General features: G+C 41.7%; 1 protein-coding gene across 9 annotated transcripts in view; it reads right to left on the bottom strand.

Annotated features, from left to right (window-relative positions):
* The window catches only part of OGDHL (oxoglutarate dehydrogenase L), a 109095-nt gene that overhangs the window by 27025 nt on the left and 67589 nt on the right, over window positions 1-14481 (bottom strand). For all 9 annotated transcript variants that reach the window (XM_027829507.3, XM_037905078.2, XM_043552156.1 and 6 more), the window contains one exon: window positions 5696-5823. In XM_027829507.3, the coding sequence (XP_027685308.2) occupies window positions 5696-5823 (128 nt within the window). The remainder of the gene's footprint in view (window positions 1-5695; window positions 5824-14481) is intronic.

The following is a 14481-nucleotide window of genomic DNA, read 5'->3' on the forward strand; positions in this document are numbered from 1 at the left end:
TGCAGCTAAAATACTATTTTTATGAGACTAACTGAATTGCAATAATCCAGCTATAACTAAAACAATACACCCAGGTTAATAGATGGTAATGCCTAGCTCTTATATGTGCTTTTCATCTTTAGATCTCAACGTACTTTAAAAAGTTTAGTATTATTATCTCAATTTTACAGATGGGGACATGAGGCACAGGGAGGGAAGTTCTTTGCTAAAGCTCAAGCAGCAGACTAGCGAGAGCCAGGAACTGAACCCACACCTGCCACATCCCAGTCTAATGCCCTATCCACTAGGCTGCACTGTAACAAACAAAATCTAAAACAGTAGAAGTGCTCCGAATACAACCCTTAAACGTACACATCCCTCTCACTTTGCATCTGAAAGCAAATAGCTTTTTAAAATGCAAAGTAACTAGCCTGTTCTGGTTTTATCACTAAGGCAAATCAGTCTTGTCAGAATATCATTTTAGTGGAGCTATTATACTCCAGGTGCTCCTAACAGGGAAAGCAATAACTTGGTGCAGACCTCACAGCTCTGAACAGGCGCCAGCTCTCTGCTTCTTCACCTGCCAGGGAAACAATTTGTGGTATTGTCATGCAGGCTATTCAATCCATTCTTACTTAATGACCTCTAATCCACAGAAACTAAGGAAATTCCCAAAACGATTTGAGTTCTTGCATGTTTACACAGACACAAATTAAATCCACAATAACTCCTTTTCCCTTCATAGCCACACTGCAATATTAGAGACTTGCAGGACCACCACTCCAAAGCTTCTTGTTGAACAGTGGTTGTGCATGCAGTAGTGGTAACGGGAGAACAAAATAGGGTGACCACACGTCCCGTTTTGGCTGGAACAGTCTTTTTTTTTTTTAAGCCCTGTCCTGGCCATCCTGACTTTTTTGGCAAAAGTGGGCCTTTGTCCCATTTGCTCTTGCCAACTCGACTAGTCAAGCAAATGGGACAAAGGCCCACTTTCATCAAAAAATTGAGGAACGTGGGTGTGGCTGGGATGAGTAGTGATGCCAGCCTTGAGTGAGGAGGGTGGGGGCAGGCAGGGCTCAGGCGAGCAGCAACTCCCAGTCTCGGGGGCGGGGGAGGGTGGGAAGGGGAGGGCAGCTCAGACAAGCAGCACCCCCTTGCCTCGCAAGGGGAGCGGGGATGGCACTCCGGTGAGTAACTTGGGTCAGTCCCCCACTCGGGGAGAGGGAGGGGCCTCAGGCTATCCCCACACAGTGTCCCATTTTCCCTTTGGGAAATATGGTCACCCTAGAACAAAAACTCTGCTCCTCTTTCCATCTTCCTCTCTTGAAGCAGCAAATCCTCAGACTGGGAAAGTTTGCATTTCCCCCCCTCTTTGTATTCAGAAAAGGACAGCCCAGAAAGCAGAAGTCACTAACTACTCTGCATAGAAAGCCCTCTTTCCCATCACTCTCTAATAATCAAACAAATACCACAGAAATAACTGACACCCGAACAGCATCCTGTGTAAGTTAAACCAAAATAAGAGTTTCCACATAGGGATTTGTATCAGTTTAACACACAGATTTAAGTTAAATTGAGGCAACTATCCCACGTAGGCAAGGCCTTGATTTAGAGGCACAAATACCATGATGATGAGCAAGATACAATATATCTGCTTTAATATCTGCAGTCCTGCTGAACTTGTGAAGTGAGTAAATAATTGTATATGGACTAGAATAATTAATCCTGTGTCTGTGCAATTGTTGTTGGGTTTCTGTCCCATATGTTGTCTTTGGCTATTAATGATTTTTTTCTTTTGTTTTTACAGGAGCGATTTTACAAAACAGTTTTGTTTGAATATTAACCTTTAAAACAGACTCTTTAAAGTTTCAAAAACACATAAGATAACACTGAACAGTTCTTATTTCTAGCTCTATACAACTTGAACTGGAACAAGGTGTTGATTTCTCTCCTGAGGAAGAATCTATTCCTTGTGCACAAAGCTTTCTGACCACTTAGAAGCTATGACATTACATTAATAAACTATCCATTCAAAAACAAATAAATAAACCTTTCCTTAAAAATGTTACTGGCAAAATGGATTAGAATGATAAAGAAGTTATGTTTGATCAAAGTTCTTAATAAAAGAGGTAAACATCCATTTGGAGCTCTCTCATCTGAAAACTATTTCTCTCTATAAATACAAATTTGCAAAGGTAAACATTTCCAAGCGCCATGATATATGGTAAATGTTAACAAAATTAATTAAAGTCATTACAGCTAACGAAAGAGGAAAAGGACTTTATTATATTAAAATTTTAACCCACTCACATACAAGATGGAATTTCTAATAAAAAATTTCTAATTACAAAAATCTGGTTTGTCACACTCACCCACTGTAAATTGCTCTCTCCATTTTGTTTCCTTCATTATTGGAGAATGCCTAACTAAGGATTTTTAAAATTATGTTATTTTAAAATATCAATATTAGTAATATTAATTTGTGCTCATGTAGTACCCTTCATCCACACACATTTCAGAGGAATTGCAAAACAAATTTTTTTTACTGCCCTTCTAAAATGTATAAAAAGAGTCCCATTATTGTTTCCTTGCCGCTTTCACACCCTGGAAACATCAGATTTGACAGGTCATATTATACAAGGCTGTACCCTGATCTGCCGGAGTGTCTTCATCTAGATGAGAGAAGATGCCATGCTAATTTAAAAAATATTGCTTCAGCGTTCACTTTTTCCAAAAGCAGACATTTGGCTAAGTATTTGTGAATTTATTTAAAACAAACAACAAAACCACTTCCCTAGTTACAGAACTTGAATTAGTGCACCCATTTAAAAACGCACAGGATTAAAAAAAAAATAGAGCAAAAATATAGGAGAGGACTGCAAAAAAAAAAAAAAATCTTATCCCATATGAAATTCCGCCGTCATGTCCACCTCAAGTAAGTATCAATATACCCATTTTACAGAGAGACAAACTGAGGCATACAACACTGAAGTGTCCCATCACTGCTCACACACCAAGTCAGGGGAAGAACACAGAAGAGCCCAGGAACCCCCAGCTCCTAGGCCTGTGCTCTAACCACGCTGTCTTGTTCTATCTGAATTTTAACACTGTAGACCTAAATGACAAACATACATTAAAATACAATCCTCAAAATGTTTATACAGCCAAATATCCACGTAACAGATGCTAATCTTATTATAAGCCACTGCTATCTATTAACTCTTCATTTTTTCCCTTTTGCTTTCATTTGAATTGTGAAATAGATACGTAATAGTTCTTCATTATTTATCCACAGAGCCAATAAAGCTTCTTGATATATTATCAATTTTATTTTGTGCTTCACATATCATCCTCTTGCCACCTACAGCTTGTCTGAGTGAGGTCATCCATTCACCCCCAGCTGAAGGTGAAATGTCTGGCCAGTGCCGCAGTATAATTTGATTCACTATGATTAATGCAATTTTTAACAAAGATTTGTGATCTCAATTTATGTAGTAAATTTGGAATAGCACTCAATACACATAAGGTTGGAACAGGTTTTTATATCTATATTCCCAGGCATCCATGATTTTACTCATAGCACCGCCTCTCATCAAGTTGTTAATAAATTTGCAAAGCCACATTATATAGCTAAAATCCCTCTTTAGCAAGTGTATACCCTCAAAAGAACCCCACTGCTTTACGATGTAGACATGGTGTATTTTCAAAGTGCTAATACATGAGAAGAAGGAATATTCTGAACCATTTTAATTTCAGTTTGGACTCTGACTGCTTCACAATTCTTTTCCCCATAATCTTTGCTGATGAATTTCTGCATATGTTGCCCAACAGCCTTCTCCTAAAATAGATTTTAAATCTAATGACTTCACCATTACCATTAGTCTTTAACAGAAAATTGTATAAGAGATGCCTGGGGTGTTTCAGCTATGCTCCTTTAGTGATCAGTGTCAACTATTCTCTGGTAGGATTTCTGAATTCGCACCCGCTTTTTTCCTCCCCTCACACCATGCACAATTAGGTTTTAAGCAGCTGACAGGAACAGTGGTAAAGAGGAAGCGGAAGAAAGCATTTTTATAGCAGGTGTGTAATGATGCTACAGTTTGAGCAGACCTGCATACATGATATTGTAGGCATGGTCGTCATCAGTCTCAACATTAAAAAACCCAACAAAACTTTTCCAGTCCATTTTACATATTTTAGTGTCATTTTTTAAAAGAAGACACAATGGACCAAATCGTGGTCCATCACAGAAGGGCAAAATTTGGATTAGGGTCTATATTGGGGTAGGCAAACTTTTTGGGGGTTGGGATACAGGAGTGGGCTCCGGCTAGGGGTGTGGGCTCTGGGGTGGGGCTGGGGATGAGGGGGTTGGGGTACAGGAGGGTACTCCGGGATGGGACTGAGGGGTTTGGAGGGCAGAAGGGGGATCAGGGCTGGGGCAGGGGGTCAGGGGTGCAGGCTCTGGGCGGTGCTTACTTCAAGCAGCTCCCAGAGGCAGTGGCATGTCCCCACTCCGGCTCCTATGCGGAAGCACAGCCAGACAGCTCTGCGGGCTGCCCCGTCCACAGAAGCCACCCCTGCAGCTTCCATTGGCTGCAATTCCCGGCCAATGGGAGCTGCAGGGGCCACATTTGGGGCGGGGGCAGGGTGTGGAGTCCCCTGGCTGCCCCTACATGTAGGAGCCGGAGGTGGGAAATGCTGTTGTTTCTATGAGCCACGCGGAGCACGGCAAGCCCCCGACCCCGCTCCCCGGCAGGAGCTCAAGGGCCGGATTAAAACGTCTGGTGGGCCGGATGCGGCCCTTAGCCTGTAGTTTGCCCACCTCTGGTCTACATAATAAGATTCCAGGATTGTCACTATCTGTGTCTCTGAAACCTAGAACGTCTGTTAGTGATGGAAATAGCTACAAGCATAGTTGAGAGCTCTTTTTATTTAGAATATGACCTAGTTCAATAAATCACTGGATTTCAAAGTTCATTACCATCCAGTTTATAAATTTTCAGCCATTCTGACTGTACCAATTACACCCATGAGGTGTACAGCCACAGCAAGGAATGTATGCCATACCAAGAGACCTAGACCCCAGTGATATCAGAAGTAACACAACCAATCACTACCCTTATTCTGCAGCTAATCTGCATGCAATGATTGCATTGGTTGTGGGAGAGAGAAAGCACAGATGGTGGATTACTACACCCACTGCCACACCAGGGCAATAGCAAGAGCTCTCAGCTATTAGTTGTAATAATAATTTTTAACAATAACCCCACCTTAATCAATGAAGGACAAATGACAAATAAAATTACTAGAGTAAATTTGAAAAACAAGATTTTTCAGGTAGTTCAATAAAAAGAAAAAACTGATTAGCAGTCACACTATTTCATTTTCATGCCCTTGCCCGGCACGTTACTACTAGAACAGAAGCGCTAAGTTAGAACAGAAGCGCTAAGTTAGAACAAAAAGCTGTTTTTGTTGCATTTCCAGTCTGACCAGCTGCAGGAAGTACCAGAAATCTAAGGGAAGAGTTAAGAGGCTCAGATAAGATCTGAATGTCTGAAATCTTAGCAGAACAGAACCTTTCAATAGGTGCAGGTTCAACCATCTTTAATTTACGATTTAAACAAAACTGCTTTTAATTAGCAGTCATCAATTTCCAGATCTCATTTGAGACATCTTACTTCATAAGAAAACTTCCCAGGCATCTTCCGAGACTTACCTAAAACTCCATACTCCGAAAGGGAGCTATTGCACACAGTGTAGGGGGCTTGCTGTTCCCAGAGGTGATTCATGGGAACACATGTCCTCTTGTCAACTTCTTGATCATGGAGTACATGGTGGCGATGGCTACAAACAGATGTAGATACAAATGATTATTTGGCTATATTTTTTCATATGTTCCCAAAGAGTTTCTAAGATTTAAGGTAAAATAATATGTCCTGGCAACTGACTTCAATGGAACTACCTCTTCTATACACCATTATAGCTCCTGTCTGAATCACAGAAGTACCACCATACATAAGGGTAGAGTATTCACATAAAAATAAATGTTCTTTCACGGGCTATTCACAGTTGGTTTTTCGACACCGGAGAGATTAGAGAGTTGTGAAAATGCATCAGCATCAGTGCAGTTTTTGCTAAAAATATTTGTAAAAATAATAAAAATTTAGAAGATCTTTTACAGTTAATATTCGGTTATTAAAATAGCATTATGCCTTCTCTAGCAGATAGAATACCGTAGTTTTGTTGCTAGGTAATAGGTACGGAAGCTAGATTGGTGTATTTCTGCACTCCAAACATGAAAGATGGACACCATTGCACAGAAGGTGCAAATTACAACGAGCTGTGAAATTCTATTAGTCCTCTTCCAAAAATGACAGTGGTGTGTCTTTTTACAGCAAAGTATTACCTATTGAGTATTTTTAAGGACTAAGACTTAGAACAGTTGCATCCTCTTCCTCACTTTACACTGCCATTCCCACCTTTTACAGCTCTCCAGAACTTCATTAATCAGCATTAGAATGGTGCACCAAGGAACATTATCAAAACAGAGATGACTGAAGTAATTACTGTAATCCATTAACTTCCTGAGCAAGACTAACTGAGTGAATCACACCAATATGTTCAGTTCTACAACCGCTAAGGTAAGGAGGGCTATTACACTGATAATAGCTATTATGTGCTGTGTAGCTGCTGATGCTGAACAAATTAGAGACAGACTCTTTCTGTAGTCCTCGGTTCTAATGCATCTTAGCAAAACAGCTCTCAAATCTATATAGAAATTAATTAATAGCATAAGATCAGGGACAGGCGGGATTATTGAAGAGCAACACTAAAAACAGGATAAAGGGTAGCTCTGAGGCAGGAATGCTCTCTTGATACTACCTCCCTTCCCCTACCCCTGAAACCCACCAGGGGAAAATAAAACTAATATATGGCATGCTTTTTGGGAAGACAATTAAGTTCCCTAGTAGATGTTGACTAGAGTAAGCATAGCTGGAGAGCCACTTCATCAGAATTATACAGACACAAAAATCACGTCTTGATGTTGCACTGACCCTTGGCAGTCTCTCTGCAACTCTTCATGTTGATGCAGATTCAGGTTCCCTCCCTCTACCCCCTGTCCTCCCTCATTCCTAGGTGCTGAAAGAGAAAGGGACTGTACTTTTACCTGCAGCAGTATCCAGCTCCCTTTCTACTGCTAATTATAAACAATACGGAGTGCTGAGGTGGGAAGTAAAAGGCTCATTATAAATTCTACTGTTTTAGCTGATCTGCATGTTTACTAGTGAGAGCTAATGGGGTAGTGTCCCCTCAGAGAAGAAACAGGACTCTTAAAATTAATATAATGGGGATCCTGCGTGGAGGCCGCTGGATACGGGACAACCCTTTGTATCTTGTTCCAGATCCCTGACTAGCCTCTGTTGCCCAGTGTCACCACAAAGATATGGCTGAGTCCTGTTGTGAACCAAACAGTTATGGAAAGTACTGCTGACTACACTACTGCTAACACCTTAGGAAGCTACAAGATAGCAAAAACAATAATGAACAACTGCCCTGATGTTCTCATTATGGCAATACAGTACTTCTAAAATATAATTGCGTATCTCTCAAATTTTACTTAAATTTGATTTTTATAGTAATCACAGGTTGAAGCAAGGGTACACTGGATACAATCACAGTTGCCAACTTTCACATGGTAAATAAACACCCCAACTTTCACAATAAGCCAAAAATCAAGCTAATCCCATTTCAAAAAAAAAAAAAAAGGCCAAAACAAGCCAATCCCTAAGAATCCCAATACTCTATAAAAAGAAAAGGAGTACTTCTGGCACCTTAGAGACTAACCAATTTATTTGAGCATAAGCTTTTGTGAGCTATAGCTCACTTCATCGGATACATGTATAAAGTGAGCTGTAGCTCACAAAAGCTTATGCTCAAATAAATTAGTTAGTCTCTAAGGTGCCACAAGTACTCCTTTTCTTTTTGCGAATACAGACTAACACGGCTGTTACTCTGAAACCAATACTCTATATTACTAGATCCCCCCAGCGTGCAGCCTGGGACTGTGGTGGGCCTGCTGTGCACCCCTGACTCTCTCCCCCCTTGCCGGGAGCCAATCAAAAAAAGAAGCAACAAGCTACAAGCCAAAAACTAGCCAACAAGCAACTCACAAACTAATTAAGCCAAAAACAAGCCCAATTTCTGCATTTTTTTCAAGGGTTTGGCATGTCTGGATATAAGGCTCATTCCTCAATCTCTTGTAGAAGGACTTGTTCTAATATCAATGCATGGGAATTTTGAGAAACTCCTGTTAATGATTATGGGAGTGACACACATTTATTATAACACATCAGGTCACACAATCAGTGAACAACAGACAAGATTTATTTAAAGCTACACAGACTCTTAGCTGTGCCCCCATGCCTAGAAAATGTTTCTGCCTCTTTCCCCTGCTGAAAATCAGTCTGAAAATTACATGTTAAGCCGTACAAATTTCTACAGGGATTTTTTTCCACACTTTTTTTTTTTAATTACCATCATTTGATATACTATGACCTAGCCTGATTTTTGGGAGTACTTTCTAATTTCATTCCATATTGTCCAGCTGTTCCTAACCAATTGCAATTAAGATATACAGTCATGCCACTCTAGCAAAAGCACTTGACAGATCCTTCCCGCTGCTGCAGGCAAACATGAGCTTAACAGTAAAGCAAGAGCAGGCTATCATAAATCAAACAGTTATGATCATGGAAGACTTTAGTATTCAACACCACAAGCATTTATGTTATTTCATTTTTACTAGGGCTGTGAATTAATCACAGTTAACTCATGTGATTAACGAAAAAAATGCAATTAAGAATATTAATCGCGATTAATCACATTTTTAATCGCACTGTTAAACAATAGAATACCAATTGAAAATGTATTAAATATTTTTGGATGTTTTTCTACATTTTCAAATATGTTGATTTCAATTACAACACAAAAAATAAAGTGTACAGTGCTCACTTTATTTATTTTTTATTACAAATATTTGCACTATAAAAATGACAATAGTAGTATTTTTCAGTTCACCTCATACAAGTACTGTAGGCAATCTCTATCATGAAAGTGCAACTTACAGATATAGATATTTTTTGTTTACATAACTGCACTCCATAACAAAAGAATGCAAAACTTTAGAGCCCCCCAGTCCGCTCAGTCCTACCTCTTGTTCAGCCAATCAATAACAGAAACAAGTTTGTTTACATTTATGGGAGGTAGTGCTGTCCGGTTCTTATTTACAATGTCACCCGAAAGTGAGAACAGGCATTCACATGGCATCACAGATCAGCTAAACATTCATATGCTTCTTCGTGCTTCGACCACCATTCCAGAGAACGTGCTTTCATGCTGATGATGCTTGTTAAAAAAAAAAATGCATTAATTAAATTTGTGACTAAACTCCTTGGAGGAGAATTGTACGTCTCCTGCTCTACGATTTTGCCTGCATTCTGCCTGTATTTTGTGTTATCGTTGTCTCAGATGACGACTCAGCATATGTTGTTTGATTTAAGAATACTTTCACTGCTGATTTGACAAAACACAAAGAAGGTTCAAACACCAGATTTCTAGAGATAGCGACAGCACCCAAGGTTTAAGAATCTGAAGTGCCGTCCAAAATCTGAGAGGGATGAGGTGTGGAGCATGCTTTCAGAAGTCTTAAAAGAGCAACACTCTGATGGAGAAGCTACAGTACCTGAACCACCAAAAAAGAAAATCAACCTTCTGTTGGTAGCATCCGACTCAGGTGATGAAAATGAACACGCGTCGGTCTGCACTGCTTTGGATCATTATTGAGCAGAATCTGTCATCAGCATGAACACACGTCCTCTGGAATGGTGGTTGAAGCATGAAGGAATATATGAATCCTTTAGTGCATCTGGCACATAAATATCTTGCAGCGCCGGCTACAACAATGCCATGCAAATGCCTGTTCTCACTTTCAGGTGATATTGTAAACAAGAAGCGGGCAGCATTATCTCCTGCAAACGTAAAAAAAAAATTATTTGAGCGATTGACTAACAAGAAGTAGGACTGAGTGGACTTGTAGGCTCTAAAGTTTTACATTGTTTTGTTATGGAGTGCAGTTATGTAATAAAAATAAATCTACAATTGTAAGTTGCACTTTCAGGATAGAGATTGCATCACAGTACTTGTTTGAAGTGAATTTAAAAATACTATTTTTTTTGTTTGTCATTTTTACAGTGCAAATATTTGTAATTAAAAATAAATATAAAGTGAGCACTGTATACTTTGTATTCTGTGTTGTAATTGAAATCAATAATATTTGAAAATGTAGAAAACATCCAAAATATTTAAATAAATGGTATTGTATTACTTTTTTTAAAATCACACAACAGCCCTAATTTTTTCTGATTTTCCAAAAGGCTGATTAATAAATTCCAGTGCTATAATCAGATAGTGTAGGAGCCTCTTGTCACTTAAGAGAAGTCATTTAAACTAGTAAGTGGTTTTGTGTTCCCTATAGGTATGTCTACACTGCAGCTGTCAGGTGCGATTCCCAGTGTGATTACACAGATGTGCACTAGCTCCGCTCAAGCTAATGCATTAAAAATAGCATGGACATTGCAGCTCAGGCTGGCATCCAAGCTTGGACCCTGGGGGTCAAGTGAGCTTGGAGTCACGTGGCTTGTCCAAGTGGTTACCTGTGTCACAATGTCAAAACTGCTAGTTTTAGAGTACTGAGTCTGTCTACCCACACTGGGAACCACACCCAACAGCTGCAGTTTAGACATACCCTATGTGGCTATGCAGCCACTAAGTTATTTACTTCCTTACACTTGCATTGAAATCAGGCTGTTTGTTCTAAAAAGAAGATTCTCCCACAAGCTATATTACAGAATCAGGATGTTGCCTTGTTGCAGGTCTATGCAAGAATGCCACTATATTAATCAATCATCACTTTAAGAGAGCTGACTAATGCCCTGATTCTACAAAGAACTGAGCACCTTAACTCCTACCTGAATTTAAGGAGAGCTGGGGTGCTGAGCATCTCCCTGGATGTGCTGAGCACCTTACGAAAACAGATCCTAACACTGAAGCTAGGAAGATACTTTCAGTGGATTTATCTCTTTTTAAAAAATGCTTGTCCCAATGATTCTGTTAAAATGACAGTAAAAGAACAAGGGGGAGAAGAAAGCCTCAAAGGTCTGATAGTAAATGAAGTTAAGCAGAAACATGTGGAGCTGCATACCAGAAGGAAACAGGCTAACAGGCCAAATTGGTTCATCATGAGTTACTGTAGGCAATCACAATTAAGCACAGGGCAGCTGCTAGTTCATCCACTACCAGCAACGGGCTTCGCATCAAAGGATTCAATTAAATACATCATTAAGATTTTATTCCATTGAGAGTCAGATCGGGACAGGGGCCCCACTTACATTTTGTCAAGCGATCGAATTCTGTATTCATTCATGTCTAAGGCCCTGTGTAAATCATGATTCTGCCTCCCCCTTGTTGTGGGGGGAAAATCATAGTATTGAGCTAATTCAACTGCTTGTGGCAGGGATTGGGAGTATGCGGGGGTATCACTACGTGCCACCATCCATCTGGCTCAGCTCCAACCCAGACCGCTGCTTCCTGCCTGTTTGGTTGGCCAGTGGGGAGAGAGGAGTGGCACTGAAAACATGCAGTAATTAGGAGCCCCACACCAGCTCCCAGCAGGCTTGGGAGAGAGACCGCTTGAAGCATGGGGATAATATTGCTCCATCTTATCTAATGACATAGTGCAGAGCTGAAGTGTTGTCTGTCTGCATTTGTATTGTGGATCCCTGAAGAGGAGGTGGGAATGCTTTGCATGCCAGGTAGCTGGCTCTGAGCTTTAAAACATTTGTATGAAGGAGAGTTTCCTGAGGGGACCGCAAGCCTGAATTTGAAGCTGATCTAGGTAAACCGCCCCACCCCGCGTGGAAACATCTGTCACCAGAGTCTTGGCAGGTAGAAATGCTTAGAAGAGTACAGTATCGTGCATCTGAGGAGATCCTTCCACCAGTTTAAATGAGGAAAGGATTTCTTGGGGGACCATGACCACCACATGCACGGTGGTCTTAGGCAGATACAGATTTCAACCACTCTTGCACAGAGCATAGGTGAAGTCTGGCATGCTGTGTAACAAGTGCATTAGGTCACAGAAATATGAGCCATGTTTCACTGATGTTCTTGGGTGGGCTTGGAGCTGGTTAATGAGACCTACTATGGTATGAAATCTCTGCTGTGAGAAGTAGGCCTTGTTGTCCTGAAGTCTAATACCACTTCTGTGAGCTACGCTCTGAGTCTGAGTCAGTGTGGATTTCTCTCTCTTGACTTAATGGTAGACTTGGATCCCTTGTCTCTTTAGATGAGCTGCCAGGACTGCTGAATATTCTTGATGTTGTGGAGAAGACCAAAGAGTAGGAGTTGTACTGGTAGAGAGATGTGCCTACCAGGAATCTGAGGTTTTTGCTATGGGCCAGATGGATTGATATATGGAAATAGGCATCTTGCATGATGAGAGCAGCAAACCAGCTCCGAAGATCCAAAAAGGGGATTTCAGAGGAAAAAGTCACCATCCTGAAGTTGAAATGTCAAATGAAGATTTTGAGATGTCAAAGGTCCCGGATGGGCTGCAAATCCCCTTTCCCTTTTTGAATAAGAGGGGAAAAAAAGAGGAATAAAAATAGCTGCTCCTGAACTTCAAGGTCCCATTGCTCCAATTTGTAGAAGGGGTCTACTTGTTTTAACAGTCAGAAGAAGGGTACCCAAAAAAGAGATCCAGAAACTAGGGAGAGGTGGGAAGGAACTGCAACTGAATAGGATACCTCTTGCTTATGATTTCCAGGACCCAGCGATCTGAGGTAATCCTAGCCCAAACTAAAAAAGCCTTTCTGAAAATAAAAAAGGCAGCTGTCCAGAGGTGGTAGAAGAGGTGTAAGAATGCAAAAAAATTCTCTGGTAGTTCTATCAGGTTCTCAATGATGGCATCAAACCTGCAGCCAGGGGGAAGTCCTAGACTGTGAGGGAGCAGAAAAGACAGCAGAGGGTTGGTCATGATGGAATATCTGTCTCACCCTCAGTGGCTCTGAGGTCCTCTATGGCTGATTGTAACACTGGATATAGGTACTGGCTAAAAGACTGCTGTTGCGGTGATCATTTTCTTCTTGTGGTTGGGACACAAAGGCCCTGTAACAGGGTGCTTGGAGGGCCAGGCAGCCTAGTTGTTGGTGCACTTGACCTCTAGGCAAGGTGCCTAAGTCTTTTACGTGGTGGGGTAGGGGGACCCAGGCCCTCCCTCTCCACCTGGTGCCATCTCAGGGCCCCATGTGAGTCAACCCCTGAACAGGGGGACCTCTCAGCAGGGAGTCTAAATCCACTGCCCTGGGCTACTTCTTACCACTGTCCCTTCAGTTTGGGGTGTGGCCCCTATAGTCCAAGTCACTGGAGTGACTTGCCTCCAGCAGCACCCCCTCGTGGACTTGGGGCAGTGCCCTGCTGTTGTCCCAGGCTCCTTTGGGTGAGGCAGCCATAAGTTTAGCGAGGCCAAACTCCACAATGTCCCTGTGCTTCAATCACCCATCTACTTCAGTAGCTGGAGGCTCCTAGGTCTCCTCCACAGTCTCCCTTGGCTGTGAAGACAGTGTTTACTCCCTGGTGGAAGCCTTGGCTGGCAGGCTAGTGACCCTTCCTTTCACCTAGGGAGGCAGCTAGTTCATGCCTCTTCACCAGTCAGATTCAGATTGAGCCAGGTTCTCTTATTCTCTCCCCTCCAGGCCTGCCATTGGCTACAGGTATAATGGAGCGGGACTAGCTGGGCCCAAAGGCTCTCTTTAACCCCTGCCATGCTGGTTGGCAGTTTCTCCATTTCATCAGAGGCCCAAAGAGCTCAGAACCATCCTTGAATCTTTGAAGGAATGGAGGGCATCATCTGTGTAATGTTAAATAGTTCATTGCCCTCAAATTGGAGGGCCTTGATAGTGGCTTGGACCTCCCTGGGCATCCTTGGGGACTGAAGCCATGTTGACCTCCTCTTGGCTAATGCAGTGGCCATAGTGCACACCAGTGTCAGACATGTCCAGCACAGCCTGTAATGAAGTTTAGGCAGTCAACTGTCCCTCTATCGTGATAGATTTAATCCTGGTACTCCTTCGGAGGACAACTTAACCCCGTATATTTGGAGAGAATATTTAACCACCTTCATACGGAGGCTAGCAGATGAATACACCTTGTGGCCCGAGACATCCAATTTTGTTGGGTCCTTCTCTCTTGGTATGGACTTTGGAGGTCTCTGCTGTCTTGATCCCTCTTGAGCAGCAGCCACTATGTTTGAAGAAAAAGCGACATACTGAACACCACTCCAGGATACGTCCTTTTCCCTTGCAGTGGAGGGCATCAGAAATGCCCATTGTTAATAGGCATATAAGCATCATGTGAGGGACAAGTATCAAATCCTGGAGATTTAGCCTC

This window comes from Chelonia mydas, chromosome 7, assembly GCF_015237465.2.
Source record: "Chelonia mydas isolate rCheMyd1 chromosome 7, rCheMyd1.pri.v2, whole genome shotgun sequence".
Classification (NCBI taxonomy): Eukaryota; Metazoa; Chordata; order Testudines; family Cheloniidae; genus Chelonia; species Chelonia mydas.